The sequence below is a fragment of the Panthera onca genome, chromosome X, assembly GCF_046562875.1.
Source record: "Panthera onca isolate mPanOnc1 chromosome X, mPanOnc1 haplotype 2, whole genome shotgun sequence".
In the NCBI taxonomy this organism is placed as follows: domain Eukaryota; kingdom Metazoa; phylum Chordata; class Mammalia; order Carnivora; family Felidae; genus Panthera; species Panthera onca.
In genome coordinates this window covers 32,163,680-32,182,981 of record NC_138357.1, presented here as the reverse complement: position 1 = coordinate 32,182,981, position 19,302 = coordinate 32,163,680, and the positions used below count along the sequence as shown (strand labels likewise).

General features: G+C 49.9%; 1 protein-coding gene across 4 annotated transcripts in view; it reads left to right on the top strand.

Moving 5' to 3' along the window:
* The first annotated feature begins 275 nt into the window (after nucleotides 1-275).
* DOCK11 (dedicator of cytokinesis 11) overlaps nucleotides 276-19,302 on the top strand; it is a 199,830-nt gene continuing 180,803 nt past the window's right edge. For 2 of the 4 annotated variants that reach the window (XM_081792431.1, XM_081792430.1), the window contains exon 1: nucleotides 278-568. In XM_081792431.1, the coding sequence (XP_081648557.1) occupies nucleotides 467-568 (102 nt within the window). In that variant the 5' untranslated portion in view covers nucleotides 278-466. Of the gene's footprint in view, nucleotides 569-9,333; nucleotides 10,926-19,302 lie in introns of those variants that run through there. The other 2 variants (XM_081792433.1, XM_081792432.1) reach the window with 2 other exon arrangements.

Genomic DNA, 19,302 nt, shown 5'->3' with positions numbered 1-19,302 from the left:
ACACACACACACACACACACGGAACATGAAGCAGCCAGATCTCCCCTCCCGGATGCGGCTGCACCAGCAACCTCAGCTGCGGGCGGAGCCCGAGCGGCTGCCACTTCCCCCCTCTTCCCTCGTGACCCTCGCCCCCCCCCCCCCCTCCAGCTCTCCCTCCCCCGGCACACACCCTTCCTCGCCGGACACACCCTCCTCCTGGGGCCGGTCGCGAGCGAGCTCGGGCTCTCCAGGGGAGGGAGCGGCCCCGCCGCGGGGCAGGACGCGGAGCGCGCGGGCGAGCCGGGGAGGGAAAGAGGGAACGAGGGAGGAGCCGCGGCCGGGAGGGAGGAGCCGCGGGAGCCGCGCCGCCGCCGAGCTGCGATGTGGCCCGTCGGCCGGCGGGTAAACAGAAGAAGCAGCAGCGGCCGCGGCCGCCCCGGCCCGGGGCAGTGAGTGCGCCCGCCGCGACCTGCCCGCCGCTGCCATGGCCGAAGTGCGCAAATTCACCAAGCGGCTCAGCAAGCCCGGCACGGCGGCTGAGCTCCGGCAGAGCGTGTCGGAGGCCGTGCGGGGCTCCGTAGTGCTGGTGAGTGGCCGCGGCATCGGGCGCCCCGGGGGACGCGCTCCGGGGCGAGAGACGGGGTGGCTTTCCGCGCGCGGGGACTGCAGCGGCGCTCGCGGCGGCTGCCCGCTGCGCCCCGCGCTCCGCGCTCCGCGGCTCCGCTTCAGTAAGTTTGCGCACCAGCCGCCGCCGGCCGGGGTCTGAGTCCCCGGCGCCCGCTGACAGCGCGGCGGCCGCCCGGCGCCGCGGAGGCGTGCGCCCGGCCGGGCGCCGACGGGCGATCCGGGGCTCGGACGGCTGCGCGGCAGGCGGGCGCGCTCGGAACCGGGGCCCGAGCGGGGGAGGGGGTGTGAGCTAGGGTGCGGACCTCGCGCCGCCCTGCAGCCGGCACAAAGAGCCGGGGACCTGGGGGAGACGGGATCCCGATTCCCTCCTGCGGGCACCTGAGGCAGCCGCGGCGGAAGGATGCGATGAGCGTTTTGCACACACACACACGCGCGCACACACACGCACACATCGTGTACACAAAAAAGAACCCCACCCAAAAAGCCCCGGGCTCCCAAGCTCGGGCGGGCGGTGAGAACAGAGGAAGCAGAGCGACTTCCTCCCGCCTCGGGGGAGAGGGTGGTGATGGGTGTCGAAGGGGTGCTGCTGCTGCCGCGGAGGGGGAGAATTGCAAACAACGGGGTTCCGGGGCGAGTGCGCGCGGGGTCGGTCGCCACTGGGCGAGGGTGTCCCCTGGGACCCAGGAGCGCTCCGGAGGCAAGGAGATGGATGGGGCCGTGGGTTTGAGGGAAGATGGTGTGTGCCAGTCCAGGGATGGCGGACCTGGGGGTCAGAGCCCCACCGTTCACGGCTGGGGGTGCCTCTGAGCCGGCAGGGCTGGGGGATGGGGATTTGAAAGCGTGTCGACCCCTTGGGAGCCCTCCATTGCACCCTCAGCCTCATCCGGATTGCCTAGCTCGGATTGTCTGGCTCCGGAGGAAAGCGGACGGGTGCTAACGGGCACTTGTCCCTTCTGTTTTGAAGACACTCGTTGCCAATTTCCTGGGCTAGAGAGCAAACCCTTAAATAAGCCATCATACCGGTTAATTGGTGTTTGTTTTGTTACTTCGGGTTTTTGTTGTAAATTTTTTTTTTTTTTTTGTCTCCTTTCCCTCTACCTTAAGCGTCTCATCTGCTGTGTTTAAATTTCAGCATTTCAGTGTGGGCTCTTTTTGTTAAAACAACTTATCATTGGAAGGGAACTTCACAGCTTTTCCTTGTAATTTTTCTGTTGATCTTGTAGAATCTGCGATAAAGCCAACATTAAAGGGAGGCCAGGGGCTTGATCCCAACAGTGGAGAAAGTTGACATTAGTGGGAGTTCTGGAGGAGGATCAAAGGTAAAATATGTACCTTTGAGATAAAGATCTGATCCCTAATAGCTACAACTGTGCAAAGCCAAGTGACTTTAAAGAAATCTCTCTATCGTGGCTGGACCCTTGAAAGTTTAATCCTGCTGTTTAGCAGATCTAAAACCAGACCTTTAATGTTGTTTTAATGGACTTGGCTTGTTGTGTGTCTCACTGATTTTAGAATGAGGTCCCGTTGGGGTCACATTGGAACCTCGATTGTCATCACAGCCAGTTTAGAGAGGAAGGCAAGCTGTGTGCAGGGCATTTATACCAGGGCTCTCATCTTGGGTGATTGTTAAACAAGTGATTCAATCTGCCTCGCACAGGAAACGCTTTCCTAAAATGGGGAAGAAAGAAAACCATGCTTGAGCAAGGTAGCTGGGCCCCTGCTGCAGGGTGTGAAGGGATCCTGTGATGTGGACAGATGGTCTCAAGAGAGTAAATGGGTCTCCGCACACCTCTACTAGGATTTGACCAGCATTTGACCTGCCACCCTCAGCAGCAAAACGTTAAAGTTAGCATTCTTGCCCCGGCTTTTAGGTTTTAAAAAGAATTTTGTGGGGCTCAGGGCATGATCTCGCGGTTCGTGAGTTCGAGCCCCGCATCAGGCTCTCCGCTGTCAGCCCAGAGCCAGCTTCGGATCCTGTCTCCCTCTCTCTCTCTCTCTCTCTCTGCCCCTCCCCAGCTCGCATGCACTCTTTCTCAAAAAATAAATAAGCCTTAAAAAAAAAAAAAAAGAATTTTGTGTGGCACAGGTGCAGCTGTCCCTTCCTAACCATTGGCTCTGTGACAAAGCTGGAAGACTGTTAGCGGGAGCAGATTCTTCTGGGAGCTGCTGCCAGCCTGGTTTACTTGGGACTGAGTCCACAGATGTTTACCAGGCAAGGCACAGGAACGATATTTATTTCCTACTCTGGTTTGTGATCCACGCTGAGATTTGGGGAGTCAGGAGGCGGTGGGGGGGGGGGGGACAGATTCTAGGAATCTAAATCAGTGACTATCTTTTGAGCCTCTACGTTCAAGCCATAGTGTGAGGTGCCCCCATAATTATAAGTGAATGTCACTGCCAGTTTCTTCCTTCGTTTTTTTTTTTATCAGTTCCAGCCCGGGGTTGGGTCTTCGTATGCGTCTGTCGCCCAGAGTATGTACACGGATCAGTTTTGGATTATCCATAGCACCTTGGTGAATGCTGTTTCTAAGCAGTCCAGTCAATGAGGACCTAAGGAAACAGCCTTAAAGGGAGTGGACTTTCCTAACCGGCTCTTTCCTGGCCCCTGCTTTTCTGACACAAAGAGCCATTGACCAATGTTAGTAAGGCCACGGGTGGCTGGAGCACAAGTGGACCACGTTGCAGCTGCCGCCATAACTTCTGATTCTTTTCTGCTTTAAGCCCCAACGTGTTTATTAGGGACAGCTGAAGTAGGATTTACACTTGCTGCTATAAACCCCCGACATTCGCGTTAGGGCTTCAGTGTGGCGTCACACACAGGAATCCCTCACGGGTGGTGCCGGTTCTGTTCTAGATCATTGCGGGAGAGGGACTATCGCAATAAAGCGAGGTGAGTGAAATTGTTGGTTTCCCAGTGCGTATGAAGGTTACGTTGACACCATACTGTAGTCTGTTAAGTGCGCAATAGCACTGTGTCTAAAAAACAATGTACGTACCTTAATTAAAAAAATACTTCCGTGGTAAAAAAAAAACAAAAAAAAAACAAAAAATTGCTGGCCATCCTCTGAGCTTACAGGGAGTTGTAATCCCCGATCACAGATCACCATAGCAAATAGACGATAATGGAGACGTTTGAAATATTGCAGGAAGTGACCGAAAGGCGACACGGATAAGAAGTGAGCACATGCTTTTGGAAAAATGGTGCCCATAGACTTGCTTGATGCAGGTTTGCAATAGATCTTCCCATGTGTCAAAAATGCAGCATCAGCGAAGCAAGATAAAGCGAAGTGCAAGGAAAGGAATCACGTCTCTACTCCTAGGATTTCACTACGGAGCCATTCTCATAGCACATCGCGCTTTCCTCTGGCGATCTCTCTCCAGAACTTGGAAAACCCTCCAAACTGAACAAATATACAGCATACATACAGTATTTCCTGTTCAGGTGTTTTTTGCTTTTTTTTTTTTTTTTTTTTTAACACAGTTTCGCCCTTGTTGGCTTGTGCTAACGTCATTCAGTTTTGCTCACTGTTTGAAAAATTCGGAAGGCCTGGGCTATACAGAGCGTGTAGTCGTGGATTCAAACTTTCATTCAGTTATTAGTGCTTCCGTGACTCTATTAACGGTGAAGCAGACAGAGAAAGAGACTGTTTTAGTTGCTGCATTTTCCTGTAAGTTTGACGTTTATATGAAGGTCAGTTTTAACCTGGGGAAAGGGATAATAACAGAATTAACCACTGGCAGAGATTTCCCAGGAGGGACTTGGGGAGGCGTATTATAACCTGAGAGTGTCTGTGATTAAGGGAGAAGTGTTTACATACACACACGTTTAAAATGCAGAGTTTTAACGCTGTTTCTGTTACATTTGGGGTTGTAGCTATTTGTGCTAGCGGGAGTGGGGGCGGGGGGGGGGGGTGGTGGAAACAGGCATTTGTTAAACCCGTTGTATTCTGGCTGCCCTTAAGAGGAGTCCCTGTGTCAGCCTGGGAAAGGCACCTGGTAGGTGTTTAAATACTGTTGGCCTACTGCTGGGGAACTGACCCTCAATTCCTTGTGCGGAGAAGGATCTGGAAAGAGTTGCTAGATGTTACGGGGTGTAGCCGCTTGAGGCAGGATATTTCCCTGGCCGGCACCAGCTAGATTTCATATATAATAACTCTAGTAGAGGAAAACTCTCCAAAAGCTGAGAATTACTGAAGAGCGTCCGCAGCTGTTGACTCCCCCTACCCACCACTCGCAGCCACCTTGGCTTGGAATGTGTGTTAGGTTCGCATTTAGGGAAGGCCTGGAAACGAATCCGCCTTCCTGCTCTCTCTTCCCAGGGGAATCTGTGGAACGTACTTAATATAGGACCAAACAACTTAACACAGTGGAATAAAGCCGGTTGCATTAGTTTTTGTTTTTGTTTGTTTTTAAAGTTTTATTTATTTTGAGACCAAGAGTGCAAGCGGGAGCTGGGGGGGGGGGGGTTTGGGGAGAGAGAGAGAGAGGGGGGCGGGGGAGAGAGAGGGAGAGAGAGGGAGAGAGAGATAGATTCCCAAGTAGGCTCCTTACTGTCAGTGCTGGGCTGAGACAAACATGTGAAACAGATCCCTGGATTGATTCCTTTCCTGTTCTAATCATTGTTAAGCCTTCTTTTTTAAAAACCGTTTATTGGGGCGCCTGGGTGGCTCAGTCGGTTAAGCGGCCGACTTCGGCTCAGGTCACGATCTCGCGGTCCATGAGTTTGAGCCCCGCGTCGGGCTCTGTGCTGACAGCTCAGAGCCTGGAGCCTGTTTCAGATTCTGTGTCTCCCTCTCTCTCTGCCCCTCCCCTGTTCATGCTCTGTCTCTCTCTGTCTCAAAAATAAATAAACGTTAAAAAAAAAAACTTTATTGCTTTGTGACACAGTAAATTCATATTTGTTGTAGAAAAGTTAGAAAAGCAGACGAGAATAATCCTCTCATTACTCAGAGGAACTGTTAAAATTCTAGCATATGCATGTCAAAAGTCTTCCATATATACAAAAGCATGTATATACGAAAACATGAAAAAATATACAAACTTTAAAATAATTTTTTTTGCTTATTACTATTTGTGAACATTTATTTCTTCGCTTCAGTCAATATAAATCTACATAGTCATGTTTAAAGATTGCCCAAAATTCCCCTATGAGTGTATCGTAGGTAATCATCCTTTATTGTGTTATGTTTTGATCATTTCTCATTTTGTGGTGTTACAAACGGGAGTTGTACCCTACAGTGGCTACTGGCCACCTGTGACTATTTACATTTACATTTAGGGGCTCCTGGGTGGCTCAGTTGGTTGGGCGTCCGACTTCAGTTCAGGTCATGATCTCGCGGTTCGTGAGTTCAAGCCCCGCGTTGGGCTCTGTGCTGACCGCTCAGAGCCTGGAGCCTGTTTCGGATTCTGTGTCTCCCACTCTCTCTCTCTGACCCTCCCCCGTTCATGCTCTGTCTCTCTCTGTCTCAAAAATAAATAAACGTTAAAAAAAATTAAAAAAAAAATAAATTAACTTCCAAAATTAGCTCTTAAATTGCACTTGCCACAGTTCAAATGCATAGCAGTCACATGTGGCTGGTGGCCACCACATAAGACTGCTCAGACGTGGAACCTTTCCATCACTGCAGAAAGTTCTTTTGGACAGCATTGGTGTAAACATTAACTGGGGAACATCTTTGGGCAGGCATTTTCAAACTTGCTAGATTGTCCCTTTAGGAGAAATTTCCAGAGTTGGAATTGCTTGCTCAAACATTAGACACATTTTTAGTATTAAAAAAACCCTCCGGGAGGGGTGCCTGAGTGGCTTAGTCGGTTAAGCGACAGACTCTTGATTTCAGCTCAGGTCATGATCTCACGGATGTGGGATCGAGCCCCGCTTCGGGCTCCGTGCTGGGTATGGCACCTGCTTAAGATTCTCCCTCTCCCCGAACCCCCACCCAACCCCCGTGCACTTTCTCTCTGTCACTCAAAAGAAATAAGTTTCTTAAAAATAGTAAATAGAAAGCCCTCTGAAAACAAACTGGTGGTTGCCAGAGGGGAGGTGAGTAGGGGGGAAGGGTGAAACAGGTGAAAGGGGTCAAGAGTACATGTATTGTGAAGGGCACTGAGTAATGTATAGAATTGTTAAGTCACTATATTGTACGTATGAAACGAATATTACACTATGTTAATTATACTCGAAGGTAAAAATTAATTAAAAGAAAAAGGAAAGTCCTCTGGAACATACTTTTTTTTTAATTTTTAAAATGTTTATTGAGGCTCCTGGGTGGTTCAGTCGGTTGAGCATCCGACTTCGGCTCAGGTCATGATCTCATGGTTCGTGGGTTCGAGCCCCGCGTCGGGCTCTGTGCTGACAGCTCTATGCTGACAGCTTGGGGCCTGGAGCCCGCTTCAGAGTCTGTGTCTCCCTCTGTCTCTGCTCCTCCCCTGCTCACACTCTGTCTCTCTCTCAACAATAAATAAAGATTAAAAATAAAATAAAATAAAATGTTTATTATTTATTTTGGAGAGCGAGGAGGGGAGAGGGTTAGAGAAAGAGGGAGACACAGACTCTGAAGCAGGCTCCAGGCTCTGAGCTGGCAGCACAGAGCCTGATGCAGGGCTCCAACTCACGAACCGTGAGATCCAGACCTGAGATGAAGTCGGACGCTCAAACGACTGAGCCACCCAGGTGCCCCTGGACCGTGCTGTTAAATTGCTCTGCAGAACGTTGTTGCCATTTACTCTTATGTCAGAAAATGCCGGTGTTCATTTCCCCTCTCCCCCGTGCCAACACTGGTTATTAATATTTTTTAATCTTTGCAGTCCGATAGGAGGTAAATGGTACATCACTGTCCTAATTTGTATTTCTTTAGTTACTCTTGAACAGCTTTGCAAACGTTGATTAGCCATTCGTATTTCTTCTTTTGAGGATTTGAGTGAACCTTCTTACAGACTTATTTCCTTGTTTGTAAGTCTTGCAATAACGGTCTCCACCCCAAGATTCTGTTTCGATAAGTCTGGGGTGGGGCCAGGCATCTGTATTTTTACCAACTACCCAAGGTGATTCTGATGTGCACAGAAACGCTGCTCTAGACTCCTGGCCCCTGCGAGTACCCCTGACAAATGAGGACTTAGCTACTCCTTAAACACTCTCTCCCTGTTAGAGAGGGGTACATTAGAAAAGGCTCTTGAGCTGAAATTTACTCTAAGTTCCACCGCGGCCAGGCCTTCCCCTGCTGTTTGGAGCCGTACAGGCTATGTTTGCTTCCTCTTTCACATGACAACCCTTCAAATATTTGGGGACATCCACCATGTCATTTTTAAATTCACTCTTCACCAAAGCCAAAGAGACTTCGTTTCTTTTCCTCTGTTGCTCACGTGACTTGGTCTCGAGATTCTTCGCCGGCCTGGTCATCCTGTGGGCTCTTGTCCAGCATGTCATTGTCCTCCTTAAAATGTGGGAGGCAAGAGCCCAGTCTCAAGAGTCAGACCTGGGCTTGAATCTGGCTTCTGTCACCTGCTTGTGACCAGATCCAGATCAGAGGCAAGTAACCAGATCTTGTTTTCCTTATCTGTGAAATGGGGATAGATAGTTGTACCCACCTTGTGTCGTTCTCATGAACATTAAAGAAGGTAGTATGTGGAAAGTGTCTCATGTCTAAGTGGTTCGTAAAGGTTTAGAAAAGGGGGCGCCAGTGGAGGTCTGACTCTTGATTTTGGCTCAGGTCGTGATCCCAGCGTCCTGGGCTCAAGCCCTGCGTGCCCCCCCCCCCCCCCCCACCGGAGCTGACCATGAAGTCTGCTTAAGGTTCTCTCTGCTCCTCACCTGCTCACGTGCACATGTGCTCTCTCTCTCTCTCTTAAATGAAAAAATAAGGTTTAAAAAAAAGATCTGGGGGGGGCACCTGCGTGGCTCAGTCGGTTAAGCATCCGACTTCGGCTCAGGTTATGATCCCCCCCGGTTCGTGGGTTTCAGCCCCGCGTGGGGCTCTGTGCTGACAGCTCGGAGCCTGGAGCCTGGATGGAGCCTGCTTCGGATTCTGTGTCTCCCTCTCTCTCTGCCCACCCCCCCCCCCCCCGCCCCACATCCTCTGTCTTCTCAAAAATTAAAAAAAAAACAACAAACCAAAAAGATCTGGTGGAAACAGGTATTCTAGAAGAGTCTGTCACAGATGGGGGAGGGGGAAGTGTTTCTTACCCTTTCTGGATACTAGCCAGGAAGTCAGGGGCTGTGTATTCATCTCTGTTCCCAGTGCCGCACATAGTGCCTGGGATGTGGGAAATATATTGGCAGCGGTATGTGGGATGGACAAGGTGTTAGGTGACTGGAGGCCAGGTAACTAGTTAAAATATAGTTACATAGTTCCGGAGAGAGATAAGAAAGGCTTACCCGAGGCAGTGAGAATGGAGATAAGGGAGAGGATGTAAGAAATGTTTCAGTGATAGAATCAACGGGATTTGGGGATTTTTCTTGAAGGGGGAGGATAAGAGGAGAGGAGGTGGAGTCCAGATGGTGCTGAGGTTGTTCAGCCTGGCCGAAGTGGGGAAAAAGCGCGTTTGGTGGTAGGGGAAGGGCAAAGAAAATGAGCAACGTCGTCCTGAGAGGGTCGTCAGGACAAAACCAGATTTCAGTTGAGTCAGGTTTAACGTGGAGAGAACATTCTAGGGAATGGCTGAGCGTGTAGCGTTGTGTTTTGGCAAAAGGCTAGGCCTTTTTTTTTTTTTTTTTAATACTTGTTTAAGCTCTATGCCCAACATGGGGCTCGAACTCACAGCCCCGAGATCAAGAGTTGCATGCTCTCCCGACCGAGCCAGCCGGGTGCCCGAAGACTAGGGTTCTTGAGGGCAGGGAAGTGTTCCAAATGGGATCAGGAAGGGGAGGAAGAGCCCGGGTTGAGATGAGATTGTAGGCAAGATTAGCTGATTAAAGAGGTTTGCACCTTTGGGGGTGATTAGGGAAGTGGGGGGGCAGGGCGTGGAGGAATGGTCTGGAGGCCAGCCCCAGACTTCCAGTTAGAACGGAGATGGGAAATTAGGTCACCCCCTGGGCGGCTCCCCCTCTCGGGGGTTTGAGTCGTGGGGATGAGGGGCTGCCTGGGATGTTTCCTGCCCCAAAGGGACTCACAGACCCGGAAGGGAGATTAGATGTATGCAAATAACCTAAATTGAGAAGGCAGAAGTTGGCAGCAGGCTAGAGATTTCTGCCTTTGGTGTTCAGTTCTAGTGACTTCGCTGCCTTCCCCGCCCCACGTCCTTTTTTTGTGATCCTTAATGTTTTTCAAGAGTTCGGCCCTTTCCGGGTTCAACAATGTTAAATAGGCCTTTGCTAATGAACACTGTTCATCTCTGTGGCCCTTGCCACGTTGATTTGACTACAGAGGCCTTTTATTTTCTTACGGGATCGGGGAAAGTCAATGGTAACGTTTAACATTCAGAAATTCCTGTGTAGCGCACAAGTGTAATAACTCACCTTGGCACTCATTTACTTGACCTCCAAGGGCTGGAAGGAATGCTTGCTACCTTCCCAGACCCTTAGTACTCCACGTCAGGAAACCCCCTTGCTTGTTTGTGGGAATTCAGTTCAAAGGAGTCATTTACCTACCTGGGTGTTACTTTCTTCCGAGATACAGAATCATTATTAGTAGGGCATGTTGAGAAGTTGTTAGTTTTTTTGTTTGTTTTTTTAACACAGAAAGGAAGGCCAGAAACCACGGGAGGGAGAAGGAGCTAGGGCGGTTTCCCCTTTTCGGTAAATCCAACGGTAATTTTATGATGCACATCTCTTTGGGATGTAGGTCTCTTGGTTTCCCTCAGCCTTTGCCGGGCGGGCGGAGGGGTTCATGGGGGACATCGGCCTGCTGCTTTTATCAGCCTTTTTGATTCGTGCAAGGCTCCACCCTGGAAGCTCTCAGAGCAGTCGCTGGGGCAAGGGGCCAGTCTCATTGAGCTCCATTGCCTGGAACCCAGGGCTTGTCAGAGCACAATGATTACGAGTGGGATCTGGGAGGACACTGCCCAGGTTCAGAGTTCAGCTCAGCTGCTTACCAGCTGGGTGATCTTGGGTCAGTTACTTAGCTTTCTCGCCGCTTGATGACCCCTCTGGTGGGCTTGTTGAAAGGCTTAAAGGAGTCGTCACTTACGAAGCGTTTAGAGCAGGGCTTGGCCCGTGGCTCCGCCCAGTGCTTTTGGCTCTCATTAATATTCCCAGGCTTTACGGCGGGCAACAAGGCTTTTGTGTATCACAGGTCACCGGACAAAAGTAAACCGGCAGATGGGAAGCGTGGACCCTGGCTTTTGTTTTTTTAACTTCCTTGCTCCAAATGATGCCCCCAAAGGTAAGCTGCATGGCTCAGCCGAGACTCCTCCCCCTCCTGGAACGGTAAACTGGTAGACCTCTCTCCATTAGATTCTTGGCAGTATCTGTTCCCAGTTGGATTTGGTCGTATTGAAGAGCCCAGTGGATGTGAGCGAGGGCTCTGGGTGTTTGGCAATTCTTGCCTTCAGACTAGACTAGTCTGATGAGTGAGTAGGAGGGCTAGTCGTCTAGTAGGGAGGAGCACCCCGGCCTGTGCCTGGGGAGATGGTGCTCCCCTCTGGGGAACTCTGGAACTTGTGTGCGAGGGCTTTGGGAGAAGCACAGACCTTTATGACAGTGTGTTCAGAGTGGTTTACGCAGACGGATGGGGAGAGGAGAGTTGAGCTCTGTATGGAAAAAGAGAACTTCAGTGCTCTTTCCTTTCCCTCTCAATACTTTATTGACACCCCTTTCACTCATTAATCTTCACTTTTTAAATTTGTTAATTTTTAATTAATTTAGTTTTTAATGTCCATTTTTTAAAAACGTAAGGGAATATTGAAATTTGATTTTTTAAAAATATGTATTTATTCTGAGAGGTAGAGACAGCGTGAGCAGCGAAGGGACAGAGAGGGAGACACAGAGTCTGAAGCAGGCTCCAGGCTCGGAGCTGTCAGCAAAGCCTGATGTGGGGCTTGAACCCGCAAACCGCGAGATCATGACCTGAGCTGAAGTCGGATGCTCAACCGACTGAGCCACCCGGGTGCCCCGAAATTCGAATTTAAGAGCCTTTTTAAAGATCTATTTTGGATATGTGTATTTTAGTGGAAACATGTTAAAGCCTCAATGTCTCCTAAGAAATTAATGTACTTCAGGGGCGCCTGGCTGACTCAGTCGGAAGAGCGTGCAACTCCCAATCTCGGGGTCATGAGTTCAAGCCCCGTGTTGGGTGTCGAGATTCCTTGAATAAATAAAAACTTGAAAAGAAATGAATGTACTTTGTATTCAGCTACTTTGGTTTCGTGGTAGCAGGGTAAGTTCTATTAGGAATGGCGCGCGCAGGTTCCAGCACAGTCGATGGGATGGAAAAGACGGCAGCTGTTCCAGTGACATGTGGTTTATCTATTGTCTGTGCACGACCTCGAACAATCAGGCCTAAATTTGCTCTTAATGATTTCCTGCAATTGTGCTTCACCTTTTTTTTCATTGCCCGTTCGCGGGAAGTTGTATTTTTGCGTTTCTTGACAGCTTCTGTCGGATCGTATATGATTCAAGCTCCTGAGAAATGTCGGAATATTCTAAGAAGTGCCTCTGAGACAGAACATCTTTATTTGAAGTCTTTCAGTGAAGTGTGTCGGGAGGCCGGGAGGCCGGGGAAAATGCATTTGTATGATAATGCATTCTAGCCGATGCCGAGACCTCGTATTTTAACAGCCCCGGGCTTACCAAGAGTTCAAAATGTTCTCATGCCCATGACTTCGCATGTTCTTACAGGTCACTATTAAACATATACCACAGTTTGGCCACCCCTGTTGTGTAAGTGGGGGAAAGGGAGACAGGCTGTAGGCCGTCCATATTTAAATATGTATTTTTTGACGTTTTATTTATTTTGGAGAGAGAGGGGGGACAGTGGGGGAGGGGCAGAAAGGGAGGGGCCAGAGAGTCTGAAGTGGGCTCTTCCCAGACAGGAGCGAGCCCCACGCGGGGCTCGAACGCACGGACCACGAGATCGTAACCAGAGCCAAAGTCGGAGGCTTAACCGACTGAGCCCCCCCTCCCAGGCGCCCCAGGCGATCCCTATGGAGTAAATGACAGAACAGGTAATGAACTCCAGGTGTCTTGACTCCTTTGGTGTAATCAGGTAAGGAAGCACTAGCTTCTGGGCTGGATTCTCCCATAAAACTGGCTGTGGAAGCTCTTTTTGTGTGGTTTAAGTGCTGATCTCCTTCTCCTGGGAAGCAGTGTTTGTTTCTGAGCGAGCTTAGGTCTCCGTAGTGGGAAAGGAGGAGGTGAGGACAAAAACAAAAAAAGAGGGGTGGGGTTGTGATTGAAAAATGTGGGCAAGCTCCATATAGATTTTTCCTTGCCAAAGTAAGCCTAAGGATTTTGAGAACCGTTTGCAATTGGCCGTTCTTCCGTTCTTTGCTATTTGAATAACTATATGGAAAAAAAAAATCTCCAGAACACTGGCTCTGCAGAGGTACCTGGGATCATATTCATGGAACTGTTTTTATGATTTTTTTTTTTTTTTGCACGGGTTAGCGCTGCCCAAAAATAACATATGTATGTCTCTCCATGCCTTTGATATTAGTAGCTTAGTTTTCCCACTTGCGAAACGGCCAGCTTTTTATGCCTTGCAGGACCCGGTGTCCGTGCTCCTCGTGTCCATGGAAGAGTGCTATTGGCATAACCAGTTTATTTTCGTAGGTTAACAAGTTTCTAATGCTTCACTGCGTTAAATGGTTTCCTAGAGACCTGAAGGAGGGAATACCACCTTGTAAAGTGCCTAACTTAACCACCAAGAAGTAACTTCAGTCCAGGAGGGCGCTGAATCAACTGTTGCAAAAATTGAACTGCATCATTATTAAAAGCTCCTGGGTGGTGGTGGGGGGGCACCTGGGTGGTTCAGTCCGTTAAGCGTCCGTCCGGCTCTTGATTTAGGCTCAGGTCATGATCTCACGGTTCATGGGATCAAGCCCCAGGTCGGGCTCTGCACTGATGGCACAGAGCCTGCTTGGGATTCTCTCTCCTCTCTCTGCCCCTTCCCCCATCACATACACACTCTCTCTCAAAATAAATAAACCTTAAAAAGAAAAAAAGCTCCTAGGGTCCAATCGGTCTCCCTCTGTCCAGAAGAGTGTTTCCATGATGCTCTATGGCTTGTGGAGCAGAGAAGGCTCTCCTCGCTGAGCTGACCCCACGGGAGAAGAGCTTCTCCACTGTCTACTACCAGTGACCGTCGTGACTGCCTCTGGAGGAATTTTGCTTCTGTCTTCCCGCTTGCAAATGGCCATTCTGGCAGAATGCCCACCAGGAGAGCCAGCAGAGAATTCCGTAAGGCTCCTCACTTTGGTTCTGCAACTGAAGCCTGGCCCTCTCTCCCTGCCTCCCTCCCTCTCTCCCTCCCTCCTTCCTTTCCTCCTGACTCCTGCTCTGCTGTCCACTGCTGGCTCAGCACCGTCCCAGGCTCAGAGACTAGCCTGGGCCTAAGCAGGGGACATCAGAGGACTCTCAAATCCAGACTTCAGGTTCTGGATAGGCCTCAACTCCTATGGGCTGCTGCTTCTGCCCTGTCTTTTTCTTTCTTTCTTTCTTTCTTTCTTTCTTTCTTTCTTTCTTTCTTTCTAGTTAAAAAAATTTTTTAATGTTTTTGAGAGAGAGAGAGAGAGTGTGAATGGGGGAGGGGAAGAGAGAGACGGAGACACAGAATCCAAAGCAGGCTCCAGGCTCTGAGCTGTCAGCACAGAGCCCCACTCGAGGCTCGAGCTCATGAACCGCGAAGTAATTACCGGAGCTGAAGTCCAACGCTCAACCGACTGAGCCACCTAGGCGCCCCGCTTCTGCCCTGTATTTAAAACTCATTTCCTGGGCACTGGGTTTTGTCTTCTTCCTTGTCCTCTTTATGTCACTGTCCCAGTCATGGTGTCCTTGACTTACCCCATCCCCTGTAGCTGAGCCCCTGCCTTGGCTTTCCAGCCAGTTGCCCAGTTCCTCTAGAAGTGAGTTCTGGTCTTCCTGCTGGTCCTGGGGAGGACTGCCCTCCCTTCCCTGTGACCCTAAAACAGCTTGAGCTGAGCACGGTGGGACCAGTGGACTGAAGGGCTGAGTGTCTGCTTAGAGAATTGGGGAGAGGCAGTGTCCAGGATGAGGCGGCCCAGCCAGTGGCCCTGCCGACGTTTGGACTAGACGCACGGCCGTCTTCATTTCCTATGGCTGCTGTGACCAATTGCCACAAATGTAGTGGCTCAAGACGTGAGTTTATTCTCACAGTTCTGGAGGTCAGAAGTCCTATAATCAGAAAGTCAGCAAGGCTTCACTTCGTCTGGAGGCTCTAGGGGAGAATCCATTACCTGGCCTTTTCTAGCTTCTAGAGGCTGCCTGCGTTCTTTGGCTCATGGCCCCTTCCTCCATCTTTCGGCCGGCAATGGCTGGTCGAGTCTTTTTGACATCCTGTCACTCTGGCCTCGCCTCCTCTGATTCTGACTCTCCCGCCTCCCTCTCTCACTTAGAAGCACCCTTGTGATTACATGGGTCCTGCCTGGATAATCCAAGATGGCTTCCCCAGCTCAAAATCCTTCATCACGTCTGCAAAGTCCCCTTTGCCATGTAAAGTGACAAAGACATGCGTTCCAAGGATTAGGATGTTGCACGTCTTTGGGAAGCCATTATTCTTGAGGATCCATGTGGAGAACGTGGACCCTTGAAATGGCGGAGGAGGAACAGGGATCTGCTAGATTGGTAAACGGTGAGCCAGGTGCAGACGTCTTCGCAGAATTCAAATGAGGAAGTACAATCCCTCTTGAGAATTTTGGCTGAAAGAAAGCAATACAGGTCTGCCGTCTGCGATTTCAATTTGGATGTTTTCTTAAATTCTTCATAATTAAAAACAATTTTTTTTCCCCACACAAAACTCCCTCAGTCTGGAGTTCTTGTAAGTGGGCACCGCTCTCAGACTTGAGGTGTTTCAGGATACAGGCTGGCCAGACACTTAGGCACTTAGCCAGCTTAGGCCTATGGAATTTTCCACCCCCAGCTAAAGAGAAGAGTAGTGAGGTGTGCGTGTGTGCGTGTGTGTGTGTGTGTGTGTGTGTGTGTGTAAAAGAGAAAGAGATGATTTCAATCACAGAGAATAACTCTGGCTGACCACCCCCAAGACACTTCTCATGTGTCCTGTGTGAGAGACACTTCACTCCTCCTGAAGGTCAAGCTAGACCAGGCGTGGCCTGCCTGCATATGCAAGGTAATCGCAGGACCCTTTTCCAGAAATGGGTTTCTAAAACACATGATTGGAGAAACAGAGAGGACTGGAAAATCTCTCTGGTTTCCTTCTGGTTTCGTGATGATTTCAACTGAGAGATAAATCGAAACTTCCTCTCTTCACCGAATCTAGCCGCTGCCATCTTAGAGATACGCCACAAAAACTCACTGGCTGATGGCGTTTGCAGTGGCCCTTCTCACACCGGCAGGTAGAATATCCGTGATGAGCTGGGGGCAGAGAGATTCACTGCTCTGAAGAAGCGCCCTATCACACATGGGGGTTGCATTTTCTATTTTTACATCAATTCTAATTGGCCACGGCTATATTTCTCTGAGGCCTGGCCTTTTTTCAGGCCCTTGGCTAACCGACCTGGCTGTAGTGGAACATCTGGGACTCTGGTGTCTACTAGAAGGAGCTAGAAACCAAGCATGTTGCCGGAGAGGGAGCTGGAGAGACAGAGACCGAGAGAAAGGCATGCTGAGCTGTGGAAGATAACTGCCTTAGCCGAGAGAAAAGATAGATACTTGCCTGCCTCAGGTCGTGCTAAAATCTCACGGGAAATGCTTTTAGAACAGTTGCTTGAGCCGAAGCAGAGAATCTGTTTCCAATGATTTCTTGTTAAGGGATTAAATCTTAGGGCAAGGTACAGGGGGTGGAGGATGCCCTGCCGCCTTCCGGGAAAGTGCATGGGTCTGGCTCCCTGGTCCAGCCGCAGCTCCAGAACCGTCCCGCAGCCGGCCCTTTGCTGCTCCCTTCCACCATGCTGTGGGGAACCTCATTCCATGGTGGCCACGCTTCCACTCTCCCTTTCTCATCTGTTTCTCACCTCTTCCTTCCTCTTCTCCTCCGTGTTTGGCCACAAAGTGCTCTCCGTGGGACAGAGCCATGTTTATTTTTTTTAACCTTTTCTTTAGCCAAGGGTGGAAAATTCCAGAGGCCTGAGCTAGTGATGGCTGGGTGCCTCTTCTGGAAATCCAATGGCCTTGGATGCCAAGGACGTGTCGTGGAGCTACACATCTGGCCAGGGTGTCCCCGAAAATGTCCTGGCTTTGGGTTTAGTTCCAACTAAAAGAAGTGGAGGGTTTAGGAAATACTACAATTAAAAAAAAAAAAAAAAACCCAGAAATGGTGTAGTTATAGATACAGAGCCCAGTTTGCATCACTTTGTTGTTATTGGTTTTTGTTTTTTTTTTGTTTTTTTTTCTGCTGAGTTGAGCTGGGAAAGGGTGGCCTTTGGCTCAGTAGAGCTTCCAAAAGTGAAACCTTCCACAGGACAAAGTCCCTGTAGCTTCACTTAATGGAGGATTCTGCTCGGTTGGGGTAATTATTAGGTAGAGGCCACGTGTATTTCAGCGCAACCAGGTACATTTCAGAGTGGGTGCCTTGGGGAGCAGGAACATCCTTCCAGTCGACAGCGGGTGGAATCGAGGAAGTCTTATCCCATCGCCATATGTCTTGGCCCCTCCCCGGAGAAATCATCTAAGCAGGATTTCGTCCACATGTCCCCGGTGGTATAACACGTCAGAGTGGATGCATTTTGACAGTAAGCAAAAACAGCTATTGTCTCGAAATAGCTAGAAACTGACCGCCATTCTGCCGCCGCTCCGGAGGGCGTGCGGGAAGAGAATCACAAAATCCTCAAACCCAGAAAAATGCTAACTCTGTCTGCTTTGGCTCCACGTTACTATAAACAAGCACCTAGATTTCCTAGTGGGCCTCCACGCCCCTTCCTGTGCACCAGTGGGGCCCATCCCACCTTTGAATTCTCTTCTCCCACCGCATCCCGTCGACTACGGTCTGAACATGGGCCATGCCGGACCCTTGCTGCTCCCCAAACGCCCTGCCCCCCTTTCTCACCTCCATGCCTTTGTGCACGCTGATTCCTCTTCCTGGACTGCCCTTCCAGCCCCTTTGCTGCTCAAGGGACTCCTATCTGTCCTGCAGGGTTTAGGTCCGATGGCCATCTCCCCCCACCACACACTCAGCCCCCCTCCCCCATTTGGAGCAAATTGTTCCTTCTGCGGACTTCTCGCCTGCTACTAGTTGTGTTGATTTCCTGTGGTGCCGGAACAAGTTACCCCAGACCGGGTGGCTTAAGACAACACGTTTATTTTCTTGTAATTCGGAAGGGCAGAAGTCCAAAATCTGTATCACTGGGCCGCATTCCCCCTGCAGAATTTAGGGAAGGGTCGGTTCCTGGTCTCTGCCAGCTCTGGGAGCTGCTGGCTTTCCTGGGCTTGTGGCTCCATCACTGCAGCCTCTGCCTGTGTGATCACACTGCATTTTCTTCAGTTGTGTCACATCTCCCTTTGCCTCTTTCTTATAAGGTCATTTGTGGGGCGCCTGGGTGGCTCAGTCGGTTAAGCGTCCGACTTCGGCTTGGGTCATGATCTGGTAGTTCGTGAGTTCGAGCCCGCGTCGGGCTGGCTGTGTGCTGACAGCTCAGAGCCTGGAACCTGCTTCGGATTCTGTGTCTCCCTCTCTCTCTGCCCCTCCCCTGCTCACACTCTGTCTCTTTCGGAAATAAACACTAAAAAAAAAAAAAAAAAAAGTCACTGGTGATGGCTTTTAGGGTCCACCCCAGTAATCCGGAATGATCAACTCACCTCAAGACCCTTGACTCAATCACTTGTGTAAGGACCCCTTTGACATCTGCGGGTTCCAGGGATTAGGATGGGGGCAGATCTTGGGGTGGGGGGGCATTTCTCCATCCTACCACACTAGTTCTTTGGTTTTAGAGGGAATTGATTTCCTTCTGTCCCATAACTATAGTTGTTGACCACTTCTTGTGTCCATTAGAATGTAAGTGCCATAAGGAGCTGGCAGAGAGTGAAGAGAGCTAATGCCCGGTAGTCAAGAGTGCCGGAAGGGCCCAGCAATTCCTCTGACCATCTGCGTTGCCTTGGGCACACGATTGAACTTTGTGAAGATTTCTTGTGCTTGTTAGTCAAGTGGAAATAATGTTAACAACCGCCGTGGGTCCGAATAGCCAAACCAACAACCCACCCCCAAATTGAAACACCCCAAGTGTTCAAGAGTAAAGGGTTGGGCCAAGGTACCTCTAAACACCGGCAAGCCATGCGGTCATTAAGGCGACATCTGTATTTATTACTGACGTGGGAAAACGCTGAGGTTGTGAAAAAGCATGATCGTATTTTTGTAAAATAGAGCATTACGCGACACGTGTGCAGTTAGTTGCTTCGTCACTCTGTGCCTCTGCTTCCTCATCTGTAGAATGGAGGCAGCGATAGCTCTGACCTCACAAGGTGGTTGTAAGGACTGAGTAAAACAACACAATAAAGCACGTAGAAAAACGTCTGGAACATCACAAGCACTAAATAAATATTATATTCAAAGAAAGCGTTCTCAAGGTGGGCGTGAGAGTGTGTATATTTATAAGTGTACATGTGTATCTATAATATTAACAGTACATATTTCT